The following is a 17163-nucleotide window of genomic DNA, read 5'->3' as shown; positions in this document are numbered from 1 at the left end:
CTGAGCTGGGGCCAGGCAGCTGTGGTGATGCCCTTGTCCCGACCACATGTGATGACTTCATTTGGGTTCCTCCCAGCTCCCCAAAACACAAGTCCCAAGCATGGCTGGGGTGCAGGACCAGGCAATGATCACCCCTTTAAATCTCACTGGGGGCCATGGGGCTTTGCCACCAGCAGCCCCCATGAGGGACAGGGCCACCTGCCTTCAGGTTGACAATGGGGAGGGTCCTGTCCGTCCTCTTGACGATGGAGATCAGGTTCTGGGTGGGGGATGACAGGAACGCCCGGAAGGTGCCATAGAGCCCGGCCTCCTGGGACTGCCGGTAGCACTGCAGGTCGGCACCCCGGATCCCACTCATGTCACCCGTGAGAGGCACGTTCAGGGCAGCCAGACGGAGCTGGGAGGGGAGGCAGGGTAGTGGGAGGCTCAGGCACTGCCAGGCGTCTGTGTCTCCCCTATTCTTGGGGGAGTGTGAGCCTCTGGTGGTGCCAGCTGGGCACAGAGGGGGCTCCTGGGCACCTCTCCCCTGTCTCTCCCAGCTGTGTCACCCATCTCCCACCCCTGGGGCTGGTCATTTCTTACTGATGGGATCCGTGGGGCAATGGTGGTTGGAAGGATCTGGGGCGGTCCTTGTCCTGTCTCCTTATGGACCTGGAAGAGGGTGGCTCAGGTCAGCCCAGGGACACCCATCCCTGTGCCATGGGTGCAGCACCCTCCCCACACCAACAGGACCCCAGGCTCTGCCTGTGCCAGGCTGGCACTGCCATGCTGACAGCCCATCTCCATAGCATGTCCCACCCAGCATGGGCAGCAGGGCTCACCAGCGAGTCTGTCAGGGCCAGGGTAGGTGGCCTGGTGTTGGGACTTCTTATCTGCACACTCTTAGCCTCCTGGATGGAAAGGAGACAGCTGGATGGTCCCATGGGCACCTGTTTCCCCACCCCAGCCCTCAAGGAAGGGCTGTGTCCCCTTGCTGGGACATGAGCAGACCCGGCAGCTGTTTGCATCCCTCACCTGGTACCGTGGGGTAGAGGCAGAGGGGTCATCACCGGCAAAGAGCGACTCCGAATTCTCCAACTGCTCAAGGCAAGGAGCAGAGGGTCAGGTAAAGGGGTACCAGGGGTTCTGCTGCCCCAGTGCCAAATCCAGTCCGGTCCTGGCTACCAGAGCTGCAGCCTGGACCCCCCCTCTCTGCGAGGGACCCCCAGGGGTGTCCTCAGTGCACGGTACCAGGAGGCGGCTCCATCCGGTGGGGGTCCGGAGGAAGGCACTGCTCCCCTCCCGCACATAGACCAGGCTGCCCTCCGGCACGGCGCTGCCCGACCTCAGCATCTGCTCCTTGGATCTGAACACCCAGGTCTGGCGCTGGGGGGATGGAGAGGTTTAGGGCCCCGTCAGACAGCCCGAGGGGCTCTCCCGCGGCACCAGGCAGGACGAACCTGAGGATCGGTGTGGGACTCCGGTGGCTCCGCCCGAGGGATGTCAGCGTCTGGAGAGCCCGGAGAGGGGGGGTCACAAGGCACCCGGTGCAGGAGGTGACAAAGCACCCAGCACAGGGCTCACAAGACATCCTGGCACAGGACTCAGTCCTGCCAGGATGTGGTGGCAGTGGTGCTGGCTGCAGAGCCAGGGACTGGTGCAGGGTGGCACAGCCCCAGCACCCCAGAAGGGAGGAAGGCTTCTTGAAAGGTGTTTTTGAGGAGGCTGCAGCACCCCAGAAACTCAAGAATCATCCTTACCTGCTGCCCAGCCTGTGCCAGCGGCTGCCTGTGAAGGTGAGTGCTGCCTATTACTGCCCTCAGGCACAGGGACACCCTTCCTGGCACACAGGGTGAGGACAGGGAACCTCTTGGGGACACCAAGGCTGTGGCTTACCGGATGCTTGCAGGGCGTCTGGGGACGGATGGGGTAAATTCTCTGGAAGCAGAGACAAGAGGGTTTGTGGGGAGCCCCTCATCTGTGCACACTCACACATGTTTGTGCTGGGCCTTACATTGAGGTAGAGGAGACCTGGTGCTCCGGGGGGTCCGGGAGGCCCAGGGGGCCCGGGGGGACCTCGAAGACCCTGTGGTAGAGCAGTGCAGAGATGGGACTGGGCTATTTTGGTGCTGTCTTGTGGAGGGCAGCTCTAAGACACCCCACCACTGTCCCTCATCCCTCCCTCTCTGTTTCTCTCCCGGGGCTGAACATCCCTGGGCTGGGGCAGCATGGGGGGGATGGGGATGGGGGAGCCCAGGCAGTGTCTCTCACATGGGGGATGGTCGCTCCATAAATCTCTGACTCATCTTTAGCACCCTGCAGGGAAAGAGGGAAGATTAAGGCTGACCTTCATCCTTTTCCTCCTCCATCTTCCCCCTCTCCATCCTTCCTCCATCCCCCTGCAGGGCTGCCAGCAGGCTAAGCCATGGCATGGAGCCACCTGGGCTCTGGCAGCAGGGTCCCCATGGCCAGGCTGGGGTCTCTGGGCACCCCTCAACGTGATGGGGCCCCTTGAGGACGTACCGTTTGGTACCCGCTGATGGGTACCCAGGAACCAGACTGGCTGCTGGTGCTGGGCAATGGGAGGTGGCCTGGCTTGCATCCGTGTTCCCCATAGCAGCACCCCTGAGGGAGATGCAGAGAGAGGTGTGATTAGAGCCTGTGCCCTGGTGTGACTCTCCCTCCCCATACCCCACCACATCTGGGGATACGAGCAGTGCCACTGGGGCTCAGTGAAGGCTCTGCCCTGGCATAGAGAGGTTGGGGGGAGCAGAGGCAGTGCACGAGGCTCAGGGATTCACACTCAGAGTGTGGGGTTGGGACTGCCCCTGCCACTCCCCTGTACACAGGTGCCTGTGGCTACAAACCCGCTCTCCAGGGTCGCCCTTTTCTCCCTGGAAGGAAAGCAGAGAGATGCTGTTGGTTCCCTGGCTCTCCCAGTGCCCCAGCACAGCACCGTGCCTCACTCCACAGGTAATACCCGCCATGGAGCTGTACACAAGTGCTGGCACCAGGGAGCAGCCATGGCCAATGACATCCCCATGTCCTTGTTGCCACCACCCACTGTGACCACCCCCCCAGCCCACCTTAGGGCCTGGTGGCCCGGACGATCCGCGGTGCCCTGCGTGGTGCAAGTCACACTGGAAGGTGAGGATGAGCCGGGGTGAGCATGGGGTTGCCCCCTGCCCCCAAGCACCTACAGCCTGGGACCCTCTACTCACCCTGTACTCCCCTGGTGGCCCTGGTGGTCCCATGGGACCAGGCATACCAGGGGCTCCCATCTCTCCGGTGCGGCCGGGGGTCCCTGGCATGCCGGGTAGTCCATGCTCACCCTTCTCACCCTGCAGGCACAGAGCAGTGGAGGCTCAGCACTCCGTGTGCCCCCAGGCCCTGCAGCCCCAGAGCCCTCTGTGGTGCTCAGTGCTGGGGGCTGCTCCTGGCCGGGCAGAACATTCCCCCCCTCTCTGGCTCTGCTCTGGCCCCAGGGCTGTGGAGGGGCTGGGCTGGGACCGCCTTACCTTTAGTCCTGGGAATCCTGGCTCCCCTCGGAGCCCTGGTTTGCCAGGGAGTGACACAGGTCCTGGGGGACCAGGAGCTCCATCGTGCCCAGGCACCCCGGGGGGCCCTTGTGGACCTGGGATCCCTGGTGCCCCTGGGGGTCCATCTGGCCCAGCTGATCCTGGAGACCCCGGGGGCCCTTCAGCCCCAGGAAATCCGGGTGGTCCCACAGCCCCTTGTGGTCCGGGGGGTCCTGGTTGCCCCTCCCTCCCGGGAACCCCGGGGGGCCCTTCGTGGCCTGGGTAGCCTGGGGGTCCGGGCAGGCCAGGCAGCCCAGGAGGCCCTGGATGTCCTGGGTTCCCTGCAGGACTGGGCATTCCCAGCTGCGTGTCGGGTTGGAGGGAGAGAGGAAAGAGAGAGCAGAGTGAATGAACATCCATGTCCTGTCCCCTGGTCCTGCTCCTCTGGGCTGCTGGGGACAGACACGACAGCCAGCGCTGGCATCATCCACCCGTGTACCTCATCCCCCTGCTCACCTCATTCTCTGATCCCTCGGGAAGGGCAGCGGGCAGGAGTGAGCTCCTGTCTCCCCAGGGGCCTGATGGTCCTGGGGGCCCCGGTGGTCCTGGAGGACCTGGGGGGCCCCGGGGACCCTGGTGTCCCGGCTGCCCTGGGTTGCCAGTCTTCCCTCTCTCCCCAGATAACCCAGGCTGTCCTCTCTCTCCTGGGTACCCTCGGTCACCTTTCTCTCCCTGTTAGGGGAAGGCAGAGCTGGCTCCTGGCACTCCCCTCTGCCAGCACCCACGGGGGACATGCTGCCCCCCTGCCAGCTGAGTTGCCCCCCAACCCAGACCCCGAAGCAAGAGTCCAAATCTATATCAGAAAACGTTTTGCAGGGCCAAAGGAGCCACGGGATTTGTCCAAGCAGGTCCCTGGGGGTTACCAAGCCCCTGTGCCTCTCCCCAGGGGGGGGACCACCCCACCTTTGGGCCGGGGAGCCCTGGGGGGCCGGGGCGCACGGGGCAGATGCATCCGGAGCCGTTATTGATCTGGAGAGGGAGGAGAGAGCCGTGAGCTGCGGGACGGGAGCAGGGGCTGCACGGTCTGGCACGGGCACCCTGCGCCCACCCCTCACCTGGAGTGCAGGGTCCGTCTTTGGGGCCGGGGGCAGCCCCTTTGCTGTCGTCTGTGCAGAGGAGAGGAAGGGCTGAGTGTGAGACCCCCCCCAGCACCTTGCCCATCCCCTGCAGTACTGTCCTTGTCCCACCCTGCCGGCCCATTTCCTCAGAGCCCCTCGGCTGGGTGCCCACCGCCGGCTTCCCCTCACAGCCCCCTCAAGGGCCCCTTCACCACCTTGATCTGCAGAAACTCCTCTTCCTCTGCGCTCCCCTCGAAGATCTCTGGTGCGGCCACGGGTCGATGCTGCTGGGTGAACGGGGATTGTTCAGTGTCCAACTGGGGCGGGGGTGAGGGTCCTGGGGGGCATGCGGGACCCTCCAAAAGCCATCGCTGCCCCAAGCCGGGGGTGGAGGCCAAGCCCCACTGCTGCCGCGGGGCAGACAGGAGGAGCTGCCGCAGCTCGGGGACAGAGCAGGGCAAGAGATAAGGGCAAGGACGCAGCGAGGCGTCCGGATGGGGAGTTCTGAGCTGGATGGAGGAGCAGGAGAGGGACACTTCCCGGGGAAAGTCACCTGGTCCCGTCTGCGCGGTGGGGCATGGCCCGGGCCCTTCGCTGCTGCCCTGGCAAAGGGCTCCCGGCGTCTGGGGGCTGATGCCAGAGGGGGTTTGCTCAGCAGTATCTTCCTGGGGGTCTCCACACTGCCAGTGTCTACATCTGCAGGAGCAAAGGGGTGATGGGGCTGGAGACAAACTGGGGGAGCTCAGCACTCCCAGTTCCCAGCACTTGCTGCAGGCACAGCGGTGCCACCAGCATCCCACACCCCACCCTCCAGCCATACGCTGGAGGTGCCCCCCTTGCTGGGGTGCAGGAGCTGGGGGTGCCGGGGAAGCTGTGTCCATCCCCCCCCCCTTGCCTACCTTCCTTCCCATCCAGGGTGGGTTTTGCGGGAGCCATGGGGCTGGTGCCCGGGTCTGGTGTGGTGTCCTCCAAGCCCAGGTAAAACCACTGGGCTGTAGTGAGGGGCAGGTGCCCTGCCAGCACCAAGAGGATGCAGAGGGTGGAGAGGAGTTGCTGGGGGCTGCGGGACCCCATGGCGCGGCCTCGGGGCCAGGCTGCCAGGGGTGGGGGGCCGTGGCTCATCCTGCTCTCCCACTCTCTGGTCCCGTGGCCCCGGCCCCGCTCCCGCTGTTATCACATCGGTCCCGCATGCCCGACACGCCCCTCGCCCGCCCCGGCCCTCGCATCCCACGGGCCGCATCCGGCGGGGGCTGAGCATCCATCCTGACGGGTCACCCTCCGTCCCACCCACCAGGGACAAGGAGGGCATCCGGGAACCGCGGGGAAGGGAGCCAGGGGCAGGAGGAGCATCTGGGACCAAGGCGAGGGAGGACTGGGAAGGAGGGGATGTTGCCTGGAAATGGGGAGTAAAGGCAGAGTGTGGGGGGGTTGGCTGAAAGCAAGGGGAATGGGAGCAGAGGAAGCAGCTGGGTGCTGCTGCCTGGTACTGAGAAGGGATGGCGATGGGCTGGGCCTGGGGATGGGACAGCAAGAACTCAGGAAGTGTCAGGGTCCTGCAGGGGGTGTGATACCTGTACCCTGCAGTGTCACCATCCACCTTTAGCTGGGGGTCTTCAGCCCACTCTGTCCCCCAGCCTCCGTGCTGGCCTGCAGCCTCTCCCCAGGCCTGGGGTGGCTCCAGACCCTGCTTGGGGCAGTTGTGGGAGAGTAACCTGAGTCCCCCACAGCCTCGGAACCCCAGAGCCACCAAGGTTGGGCAAGACATCGGTGGGAGCCCACAGAGCCTGGGAGCTGGGAGCATGGGGCTGCCCTGGCACAGGTAGGAGAGCTGGGCTGCACCCAGCACCCAGCACCCAGCACCCTCCTCAGCTGCAGGGCTGTGATCTCAGGGTGGGAGGCAGTGTGGCTGTGGGGTGCAGCAGCCCTGGCCTCTTCTCCATCTCGCAGGATGGTGCTGGGACAGGACCCCGGAGGTGCTGTGCCTGGCCAGAGGGGAGAGCCCTGGGGCTGTGCAGTGAGTGTGTCCCTGTCCCCCAGCAGTGCCGCTCTGCCTCTCCCCGCAGACACAACAGTCTCTGCCACGGGCGCTCGGTGCTGCCAAAGCCTGATAAGGTGCCACGGCCCGAGCGGGGATGGGCACCTGTTTGGGTTTGGTCCCTACTTGGACACCGTGTCAAGGCTGGTGCCTGTGCCCCAAGTCACGGCCACCATGAAGCAGTGCCAGGCAGGGCAGAGGCTCCAGGCTCCTTACAGGGCCCCTGTGCTGTCTAGGAGGGGAGAAGTGGGGCTGGGGAGCATGAGGGACACACACACGGACCCTGTCCTGCTCTGTCCCAGCTGCCTGCCCATGTTCTGACTGCGTGCTCAGTACTGCACAGGAGAGAGATGATCCCGGGAGTCCTCGTGGTCAGTGCTACCAGTGCTGGCACTCAAGCCTCAAAACACCAGTTTGACCACTAGATGTGCTCAGCCATGAGATGAGTTTGAGGTTCTCAGCACAGGCCCTGCATTACAACTGGCTCTGCTCCCCTCATCCCACTCACTACACTCAGCCCCACACCAGGACCAGGGCCAGCATGGTGACATGGCCAGCACCCAAGTGCTGCTGTGCCAGTGTGTCCCTGTGTGTGCAGGACACAGGTCCCTGCAGCCACTCCTCATCCCATGACACGAGTTCAGCTGTAGCCTGGGCTTCCGCACACCCTGTCCCCCACCCCAAGGCCTCTCCTGCCCCATCCAGTCAGGTCCCCCCCGTGCCCCCAAGCCTGGTGCTGGTTCAGATGCCCCTGGAGCAGCTTGCGGGTCACCAGGTCCCCGGGTGATGCTGGGGGACCGTCCCCTCGGGCACAGGGAATGGTCGCTGCCGTCTCCCCGTCTCCTGCCCTCCCACCGTGCTGCCCACCCCAGCCCGGGCGCTGCGGGTCTGGCGGGGCCAAAGATGCGGGGGAGAATGCTCGGGCTCACGATTTTCCAAAGTAGCCACTAGGTGCCGGCAGCCTTCAACTGATGGCGGCCTGTGCGGGGCCCGGGGGTCTCGGAGAGCCGGGAGATGCGGGGCCGACCCGGGGTGTCCCTGGTAGACTTGGGCTGAGCTGCTCCTGTTGCTGTTTTACCGGCAGGGACTGTGTCCCCGCCGGGGACCCTAATATCGGGGGCCAGGAGCCCACCCCGGGCTGCCTCACTTTTGGGGGGGCTTGGCCAAAGCCCCCGCGATGCGGCCCCGTCTGCTTTCCACCCCTCTCAGTTCGTCCCAGTCGCTTTCAGGAGCGTGAGGGCGGGCCGGGGCAGCGGGGCTGCGAGGAAGCGGCGGGTGGTCCGCGGGGCGGCACCGGGGGGGTCGGGGGGCGCAGGGCCGGGGCTCTCCGTGTTGCCCGTCCGCGCCCCACGCCTCGGAGCTGCCCCGCCGGTGGCCCCGGTGCTGCAGCCGCCGGCCGCTGGTGCCCCCGTCGGCGGGGAGCGGCTCTCCCGGTGCCTTCCCTGCCGGGGGCGGCGGGGGCGGCCCCGCCGGTGGCCCCGGTGCCGGCGGCAGGAGGTGTGGCCAGGGGCCGCATAAAGCCACCGCCGCCACCGCCCCGCGCCGCCAGCAGCGGGGCCGGAGCGCGGGCGCGGAGCCGCCATGCGCGGGGCCACCGGGCTCTCGCTGCCGCCGGTGCTGCCGGTGCTGCTGGTGTTGCTGGCGGCGGCAGCGGGACCGGGCGGCGGCGAGGAGGCGATCCAGTGCCCGCCGTGCTCGGAGGAGCGGCTGGCGCGCTGCAAAGCCCCGCAGGGCTGCGCGGAGCTGGTGCGGGAGCCGGGCTGTGGCTGCTGCGCGACCTGCGCCCTCGGCCGCGGCACCGCCTGCGGGGTCTACACCGCCCGCTGCGGCGCGGGGCTGCGCTGCTACCCCCCCCGCGGCGTGCCCCGGCCCCTCCACACCCTCATGCACGGCCAGGGCATCTGCACAGACCTGGCCGACGTCGAGGCCATCCAGGAGAGCCTCCAGCCCCCAGGTAAGGCCGGCCGGGGGGCGCAGGGAGGGTGCCCCCCAGCAGCCCCCGTTTGTGCCAAACACTCTTTTGGCAAGAGCTGGGGCGGGGCTCAGGGCTCAGGCGGGATCAGGGATGGGTGTGCATGGAGCACATCCCAGGACATGAGCTGCCAGAGCCGGGTACCAGCGAGTCACCTTCGTGCCAGCCACCGTGGCAGGTGGCACTGCGTGTGGCACCTCACAGGGACTCATCTTATGCCGTGCCCTGGCTTCACAGAGCCCCTTGACCACAGGGCAGCTCCGGGTTCCTGCAGGCACCCGTGGCCCGTGGGGACAGGTCCCAGCTGCCAGGGAATCTCCCTTTGGATGGTGACTTCTGTGCTGCCCCTTCCCTGGGATGCTGCCAGCGACTCTGCCCACACTGCCCGGTGGAAGCAGAAAAGAGGCCTGGGGGCACCTGCTTCCCTCACAGGCAGGGCTCTGCCAACAGGTGTGTCCCTGGTCAGAGAAACCTGCTGCCTGCAGGTTCTGCCCACATCTGCCTGCTCCAGAACCCTCTTGCAGGTGTTGATCATGGCCCCTGTCACCTCCGTGGTGCTCAGGAAGGGTCTAGGGAGTAGAGTCAGAGGTGAGAACTCAGCCCTTTAGCAGTGCAAGTTGCACTGTGGTTCTGCCAGTAGGAAGAGAGCCACTCCTGGGAGACGGGTGTGGAGACCTGGGCTGTCCTCACTGCGGGTCTGAGTGCCACACTCCCCCTTTCTCATCCTGGGGGTTGATGGGGACCATGTCCCCTAGAGATGAGGAGGAGCATCCTACCATGGGATGGTCCATGAGCTGGTCCTAGCCCTGTGTCCCCATGCAGGACCCCCTGGAAACTTCCTGAGTGGCAGAATCGGCTGGAGCAGTGCTGCCCCATCTACCCCATGGGCCTGATCTTCCCTCCTTGCATACCTGGTCCACAGCAGCTGTGCTGGTGTTCCTGTGGTTAGGAGGGGCCCTTTGTGGATGCACCCCTCCAGCCTCCCCTCTCCATGGACAGGAGTTGGCCGTGAATGCTTGGCACGGGGTCTGCTGTGGAGACCCCCTGCCCCACCTGCCTGTCCCCATCATCCCACATCCTGCAGGAGCTGTCTGGGCTCCCTGGCCCGTGGCTGCACGGGGCTGCCAAGGCCTGTTGGTTTTGGCTGTGCCCCGTGTAACGCAGCATTTTTTCCCAGAGCCTTTAGGAAACAGATTTGCAGTTTTTTCCTTTCCTCCCCGCAGTGTTTTGGCCTTGCTAAGGACGGGTGGGTGGCAGTGGGAGCAGCCTCACAGGTGGCAGGACGGGGCAGGGGTGATCACCTTTGCTGGGGACAGCTGGGCAGGTCGCAGACAGAATACCCCACAGCATGGTGCCTGGTGGAGCTCTGGTGGGACATCCAAGCTGCGGGTCCCTGTCCCACTCCGGCTGCCCAGAGCCAGCGGGAGCATGGGGCTGGGGGCTGCATCACAGCCCTGCCTGGCACCGTGAGGGCACCCTGGCACAGCCGGTGCATCTGATGGGTCCCCGTGGGGTAAGCAGAGGGAAATTGAATTCCTATTTAGTTGCACAGGCATGCAGAGCAGGTGTCCCCTGGCTGCACCCCCATCCCCCTTGGCTGAGCCCATACTGGGTGCCTGGTGAGTGTAGGCTGCAGCAGGCGGGTGGCTGGGAAGTGGTGAGCCTGCAGCTTCTACAGTAAACACTTTGTCCTGTCCGGGGGCTCAGCCCGGGGGGCTCCGCATTCCAGGGAAGAGGCTGGGATCAGTGGGGGCTGGGCTTTCCGAGGGGCTGGGCGATGGCTCCTTACTCCATCACCAGGAAAGAGCCTTCCTGCTCACCCGGGACCCATGGCACCCATGGGACAGGAGTTTCCAGGAAGCAAGGGAGCAGTTGGCCTCTCTCCTGGCCTGAGACCCTCACCTGTGGCTGCAGGTCTCAGGCCAAGGGGCAGGAGGTGCTTGGTGCCTACACCCCAGGCCCCTTGTGCTTGGCTGGAGCCAGCACTCGACAGGACAAGCTCAGATGTCCCTGTGCTGGCGACTGCCAAGGCGAGAGCCCTGGCAGGCAGGAGCTGCACCGCGGCCCTGCCAGGATCACGGGCTGGTGACACCAGAGGTGCTGGAGGGGGAAGTGGAGGGTGCTGGGACACTGTGGCTCTTGTGCTGTGTCAGCCACAGACACGTGGATGTGTCGTCTCGGACTATGGGGCATCTGGGGTCCTTTGGGTCTGGGATGGGTGGGGGAACGGGGCTCTGTGGGGTCCTGGAGAGTTGTCCCTCTCCCATGGACATGCACACGGTCCTGGGTCTTCACTTGCTGCTCTGGGCTCTGCTCCCACGGGAGCCGCGTGGTGGAGCCGGAGCCTTTCGCTGCTCCCTCGGGCTCAGCACTGTAAATCACAAGTTGGGCACGTGACCAACCTCATTTGCAGCTCCCGTTAATAAGGCGATGCTGAATGACTCGTTTGTGTCCCCTGTCTGCAGACCCAGCCGAAGGCCAGGCAGAAACTGTCCTTATGCTGGTACAGGGCAGCCGATCCGTGTGGCTGGTGAGGGCAGCACCCACCCCCATCCCTTTGGCACATGCTTCCATCCCAAACCCAGCAATGGGGTTTCCCCAGCCCTCGGTCGAGCTGGCACCCCTGTCTCTGCCTGTCCTCTCCTGCTGGCACAGCCCCTACTGTGACCAGCAGCACCAGGGGAATGGTGGATGGTGCACGCTGGCAGGTTGGGGGCCTCCAGGCTCCAGAAGTTGCTTTTCCACACCTTTGTGTGCGAGTTCAAGGACTTTCCTCATCCAGCTGGTGCTGGATCCAGCTGTCGAGGTCGATGAGAGGCTCTTCAAGCTGCTGCAGGTTGCTCAGTGCCTGGCAAAGTCACCCCCAGGACTGCAGTGGCCCCCGCCATGGGGAGGAACCCCAGGGTCAGCATGCAAGTTGGGGGATTGTGGGTCAGGGGCCTCTGAGCCAAGTGCCATCAAGAGCCACCTTGCTGCCCAGAGGCACTGATGCTCCATGCAGCCTTGTGAAAATGTTACTGGCATCTGGTTTTACTTAAGGCGAGAGATTTGATGCTCTGAGGGTGCAGCAGGGGGAGAAGGAGGTGTCTGTTTGGGCTGGAGCTGGGTGAGGGCTTCACGAGGGCAGAGCAGGCAGCTCGGTGCCTCCTGGTCCTTTCCCTGGTGTGGGAGCAGTGCATGGAGGAGCTCAGCATGGTGGTCCCCACCTGTGCCAGAACTCTGGCCTGGCTCTTCCTTGTGTGTCTCCCCCAGGAGAGGCAGTGGGGAGGCAGGGGAGGGAAGAAGCATCTCTGCCCGAGCCCCCCAGCCCTTGGCTTGGCTTTGCTGCCTGCATTGCACCATGGCCCCTGGTTGGTGCCGCCCGGGTTGGCATCACTCTGCACAGGGTCCTGGAGAGTTTGGGTTTGTGTTTCAAATTTCAAGGGCATGAGCCATTTCCTGGAAAAAACCTGACAGATTAAACAAAAAACAAATAACACGAATGAAGGAGAAGGGTTTGATCGGAGCTCCACAGTGAACTTTACCCGGGTGCTGGGAGCTGGTCCAGGAGCCCTTTGCTGTGGGAGAGTTGCCGTGTGAGGTGTCGATGGGAGACCAGGCCTGGGATCCCCTGGGGATGGGGGTCTGACCCTGCTGCCTGCCCGCGGGCAGGGCCGGTACCGGGCATCACCTTGGCAACCTCCAGCGCCAAGAGCCCCTGGGTGCTGCACTGTCCCCATCCCCCGCCTGCTTTGGGAAGGTTTTTCCCCTTGCCAGCTGCAATATTGCTTAGCATAAGCCCAGCCCCGGGATGAAGTCATGCAGGGAGCCCCGGCTCCTTCCTCTGACAGTCCAGGAGCCCCGGCTCTCTGGGGCATCCCCCCCTCTGTGGGGCGTTAACGGGCCCCAAACTGGAGAGACCGGCAGCTTTTTAAAAAATAAAGTCGCGCCGAGAGCTCGGGTCTCATGATGCTCCCTCCAGCTGCCAACATCTGGGACCGCAGTTTGGCCGCGCTCCTGGCGCAGGAGAGGATGCCAAGCACCGCCTTTCGGGATTGGCCCCGCGGGAGATTAACTTTCTTATTCCAGGAATTTCTTCTTTCATGTCTTGGCGGGGGCTGTGCCCCACGGCAGAACACGGCTCTGCTGCCGCCCACTGCCCCCGTTCCCACAGCAGCTCCTCAGAGGCAGCATTCTGGGGGCACTGGGATGTTCCCTGGCTCCCTGGCTGTGCATCCCGAGGTTACCTTCCAGCTCCGTGGATCCATGGGCGAGCACCTGGTGCCTGGTGGCTAGTGGCCAGCCGGGGCACAAACAGACCCTCGGGCTGCACAGACACACTGGAGCAAGTGCCCGGTGCTCTTGCAGTCTGCGTTTGCAACCCTACAGTAAGAGCCATGGCAACAAGCCTGTGAATCGTGGCTAATGAGTTGTAAGATACTCCCAGGAGCTGCTTGTGGTGCTGCAGGAAGAGCTCAGCCCAGTGCAGGGCACGGGTGGGAGGGGACCCGGGGCTGGGGGTGACACCTGTGGGGAGCAGGGTGGGTGGTGTGGGGTCCAGCTGCACATTGCTATTGGGGGTGTCTGTTGCTCTGTGGAGGCTGAGGCATTGCTGGGACATTGCCCTCCCTGGGTCTGCCCCATGTTGCTGAGCCCCCTCTGGTCTCTGTACTTGCAGAGAAGGAGGAGATCGACCACCCCAACAACAGCTTTAGCCCCTGCAGCATCCATGACCGCAAGTGCCTGCAGAAGCAGCAGGCCAAGCGGGTCAACAATGGCAACAAGATGCGCAGCAGTGGGAGCCCCTACCACCGCGAGGAGACGCGGCCCATCGTGAGCACCACCGGGCACTGGGGTGGCACTGGGGTGGGGAATGCAGGATGGGTGCTAACTGCACCAGCATGGGGATCCCATGGTGCTGGGTGCCTTGGGGTGATGTGCTGGGGTGGGGGCAACCCCCATCCCTGCTGCCAGCTCAGCCCCCCTCTTCCCACAGGTGCAGGGCTCATGCCAGAGCGAGCTGCACCGGGCGCTGGAGAGGCTGGCGGCCTCGCAGACCCGCACCCACGAGGACCTGTACGTCATCCCCATCCCCAACTGCGACCGCAACGGCAACTTCCATCCCAAACAGGTGGGACTGGCTTTTCTTCATCATGGGACACCGGGGGGCATTTTGATGAGCCAGGATGGGGCTGGGAGGGGGACACGGATGGGACAGTGCTGGGTCACGGCAGAGCCACCTGCAGCTCCTGCCTTCAGTGGGAAATGCCCTTTGGGTGTTGTGGGCCCCTTTGGAAAAGCCCTGGGTTGGGATGGGGGTGGCCAGGCAGCCTGTGGGGACAGGACTGTGGGGACAGGGCTGTGGGAATAGGTCGGGCACCCCTCACTTAACCTGTCCCCTCAGTGTCACCCAGCGCTGGACGGACAGCGGGGCAAGTGCTGGTGTGTGGACCGCAAGACGGGGGTGAAGTTGCCAGGCTTCCTGGAGCTGAAGGGGGACTTGGACTGTCACCAGCTGGCAGACAGCATGTGAGAGTGATTGCTGCGGCCCCACACCATGCGGCAGCCAAGACACCCGTCAGGGCTGCATAGGAGAGGGGACATGGCCATCCAGTGGCTCCCTGGTGCCAGGGGACCGCAGCGCAGGCCTCGGATCGCTGGTGTGCTCTGTGCCACAGGCTGCCCTCAGCACGGGGCACAACACTGCCATGACCACTAGCTGCCACTGCCAAGGGGCCCCCAGCACATGCCAGCGGCACCTCCATCCTGCACGGACACTTGCGTGGACAGATGCTGCCCCGTGGTGACCCCCAACTTCTAACTCAGCCCTTCTGTGATGCAGGACCCAGACCCTGGCCCCACAGTGGCCGCAGCTCTGCTGACACCCATGGGTTCCTTGGTGGCATCCCTGCCCGCAGTGCCTTGCTGTCCCCACCTTGCTGTCCTCTATGTGCAAGCAGCAGCAGAAGTGCCTCATCCAGCCCTGCCCTGTGGCAGGAGGCTGCCCAGGCATGCACCAGTGGGACCTGAGCAGCTTGGGGGGGAGGCCAGAGGGACCACTGGCCATAGTCTACCCGGGTCCCTCCCTGGCTGCACCTCCCCACGACTTGGGCATGCAATGGGCATCGCAGCCACACGAAGCAATAGGAGACCTTCCCCCTCCCTGCTGCAGGCCCCCAGCATAGGAATCCCTCGCCCCATGGCCTGAGAACCCCCTGCCCCACAATCCAGCCCCATCCCGCTCCCTGTGCAGGGACAGAGCGGGAGGTCGCAGCGTTTTTCTCCCTCTTGTCCCATCTCTCCCTTCCCCATCCTGGTGCAAGGGGTTGGGGCAGCCCCAGGCATGCAGGGGACATCCCTGTGGGTGCTGGCTGTGAGTGGAGAGTTGAGGGATGAGGGATAACGAGGAAATGCCTCACATCAGAAAGCGCTTCTTTTAAGGCTTTTTTTCCTTCCCTCCAAATTTGCAGTATTTAAAAAATTTTGCTGTTGGGGTCTTAAAACAAACCGTGTGGCTACCGAGTCTGAAATCCTCTGTCTCAGCAGAGCAAGGCACTGCTGGCCATGGCTTCTGTCTTCTCCTCTTCCAACTTGGCCAACGTGACAAAACCAAGATGAATTTTTGGAAGTCTTAGTGTTGGGATCTGTGGATTTCACCAGTACGAAGTTCTCAGCTGAGCAATTGTCACTATTTTTGTAGCAATTATTTTTCTTCTTTTTCCTTTGAAGCTCTTCTGTTGGAGCTGGGCTGGAAATTTTTCACCTAAATGTCTTTTCGGTGAGAAATGGCCACACTGGCTGCCATGGCAAACGTGCCAAAGACAGAAGGGATTTTGCCAATCCCTCCCCCTGACCCTCCCCCCCACGACCACAGCCACAGAGGGAGGTTTTGGTTTTCCATGTGGATTCTTCCCAGCCATTCTGGTGGGTGCCAAAGCCCCCAATGGGAACAAAATGTTTCAGTTTTAGTGAAACACCTTCTGCACCCCCAGACCCTAGGAGCTCCCCAGCACAGCACTGGCAGGGACATCCCTGTGTCTCAGTGGGTGGGGTTGGGGACTGGCGAGTGCCACTGTCCCGCTGGCCAGGATGGAGCTGGTACAGGACAGTGCTGGCACTAGGTTCAGTGTTTCAGCTCATGGGCATAGCTTCACCTGGCTCCTCCTCTGGTGAAAAGGGTCCCCATGTCACATCCTGTGCCCCCAGGTGCCCCTGTGTGGGTCCAGCACCTTGCTGTGTGTCCTATGGGGCTGCACTCCAGCCCCCCACCCAGCAGGGTCCCACGGGCACTGAGGGTGGGATTCCCTGGGTGCAGGGGGCTGCTGGGGACAGTGCCTGGTGACAGGTGGCAGCCCCTCACACCCAGAGCAGCCTGTGGAGCCTGCCTCAGTTTTGGGGTGGCTTAGGGGGTGACCAGGGACACTGGCACTCACCAGGGACACATTCTGTGTCCAGTGCAGAGGGCTCTGGGGTTTTGTATCGTCTCTCCTGTAGTTTAAGGCTGTATTTACACATGATCATATCCCAGTGTAAAGCTCCCCAACCCCTGCTGCGTTTTTTTGGGGCTGATATGATTTCTGTCAGCTCCTCCTGGGCCAAGCCCACCCCCTTCAGACCCCCGTGTAGCACCGACCTCCCTTTTACAGTAAACTTGAACCTTTGTATCTTCAAAAGAAAAAAAAGGTAATGACTGTATTTAACTTTCCCTGTTACTCTGTGTGTTTTTATGGATTGCATTTCATCTTTGCACCACTTTAAAGAAAAGGGGGGGAGAAAGGGGGGAGGATACAAAGCAGAGAGGAGCAGGGGTCTGCGGGGGTCCCAGCCCAGCTGGGCACCACGTTCCTGCGGCTCTGGAGGGGAAACACTCCCCTTCCCTTTGGATCGCAGCGGCTTGGAAGTGGAAAAAATGCCTGAGCTGAGAGCGTCTGGTTTGTAGATCCCGGGATTGGGCTGCGGGAGCGGGGCCAGCGCCTTCCTGCGCTCGGCAGCATCACAGCCCGCGGGGCTGGGGGCCAGGGCTGGGGGTCCTGTCCCCGGGGTGGGGACAGGCTCAGCCACGTTGTCCCTGCTCAGGTCCCTGGTCCAGGGGCTTGGGGTTCTCGTCCTGGAGTCACACGCAGATTTATTATGGACAAAGGGTCGTTCCACAGCCTGGCTGGAGCAGGGGATGCCTCCTCTGTGCAGTTTGGTAGCAGAGAGCATTGCAGTTCAGATGCTGACACCTCTGCACGTCTGGGGGAGATGAACCATCTGCAGCCTCACTGGGAGTCCCCCCAGCAGGGTTCAGTAGCACGGGGCACAGTCACACCAAGGCACAGGCACCAAGTAAGGGAGTGCTGGTGGTGGTGGGGTCTGGGAGCAGCTCTGACGTGACAGCAGGAGCTACAGCTTCAGCTGGTGTAAATCACAGCAGCACTGACATCCAGGGGGCTGCACCAATTTACGTCATCTGAGGATCTGGCCCAAATTCATGGAAGTCATTTCCAAAAACCCAACTTTTTACTGTCATGAAAATGTCAACATTTATTTCTCAGTTTGCCGTGCTGCCTGGGGCTGGAG

General features: G+C 63.4%; 2 protein-coding genes across 3 annotated transcripts; one reads left to right on the top strand and one right to left on the bottom strand.

Annotated features, from left to right (window-relative positions):
• Positions 1-50: 50 nt before the first annotated feature.
• LOC139788556 (collagen alpha-1(XVIII) chain-like) lies at positions 51-6092 on the bottom strand. 2 transcript variants are annotated; one of them, XM_071728615.1, is made up of 21 exons: positions 5515-6092; positions 5169-5311; positions 4831-4899; positions 4613-4663; positions 4461-4526; positions 4014-4229; positions 3498-3860; positions 3201-3320; positions 3066-3119; positions 2847-2873; positions 2503-2604; positions 2251-2295; positions 1994-2065; positions 1876-1917; positions 1740-1767; positions 1440-1489; positions 1231-1365; positions 1015-1077; positions 822-890; positions 583-651; positions 52-397 (listed from the first exon to the last, which is right to left on the bottom strand). In XM_071728615.1, exons 1-21 carry the CDS (start codon positions 5735-5737, stop codon positions 137-139), a joined length of 2268 nt encoding a protein of 755 aa, XP_071584716.1. In that variant the 5' UTR covers positions 5738-6092; the 3' UTR covers positions 52-136. The 2 variants fall into 2 exon arrangements, with proteins under 2 accessions (XP_071584715.1, XP_071584716.1); XM_071728614.1 differs by having other exon boundaries at positions 51-397; positions 1740-1917.
• A 2085-nt stretch (positions 6093-8177) lies between these two features.
• IGFBP4 (insulin like growth factor binding protein 4) lies at positions 8178-16303 on the top strand. The gene is made up of 4 exons (XM_071728681.1): positions 8178-8604; positions 13280-13434; positions 13598-13732; positions 14006-16303. The coding sequence occupies exons 1-4, from the start codon at positions 8232-8234 to the stop codon at positions 14132-14134; spliced, it is 792 nt and encodes a 263-aa protein (XP_071584782.1). The 5' UTR covers positions 8178-8231; the 3' UTR covers positions 14135-16303.
• The last annotated feature ends 860 nt before the right edge of the window (positions 16304-17163 follow it).

This window comes from Heliangelus exortis, chromosome 29 (genome assembly GCF_036169615.1).
Source record: "Heliangelus exortis chromosome 29, bHelExo1.hap1, whole genome shotgun sequence".
Taxonomy (NCBI): Eukaryota; Metazoa; Chordata; class Aves; order Apodiformes; family Trochilidae; genus Heliangelus; species Heliangelus exortis.
This window is presented reverse-complemented; position numbering and strand designations above follow the sequence as displayed.

Excerpts from the sequence above, each read along its gene's own strand:
- LOC139788556 (XM_071728614.1), bottom strand. The coding sequence starts at position 5,737 with ATGAGCCACGGCCCCCCACCCCTGGCAGCCTGGCCCCGAGGCCGCGCC. Across the intron at positions 2,605-2,846 it reads AGGGCGACCCTGGAGAGCGG|GGGTGCTGCTATGGGGAACA; the intron begins GTTTGTAGCCAC and ends CATCTCCCTCAG. Across the intron at positions 2,296-2,502 it reads CCATCAGCGGGTACCAAACG|GGTGCTAAAGATGAGTCAGA; the intron begins GTACGTCCTCAA and ends CTTTCCCTGCAG.
- IGFBP4 (XM_071728681.1), top strand. The coding sequence starts at position 8,232 with ATGCGCGGGGCCACCGGGCTCTCGCTGCCGCCGGTGCTGCCGGTGCTG. Across the intron at positions 8,605-13,279 it reads GGAGAGCCTCCAGCCCCCAG|AGAAGGAGGAGATCGACCAC; the intron begins GTAAGGCCGGCC and ends CTGTACTTGCAG. Across the intron at positions 13,435-13,597 it reads GCGAGGAGACGCGGCCCATC|GTGCAGGGCTCATGCCAGAG; the intron begins GTGAGCACCACC and ends CTCTTCCCACAG.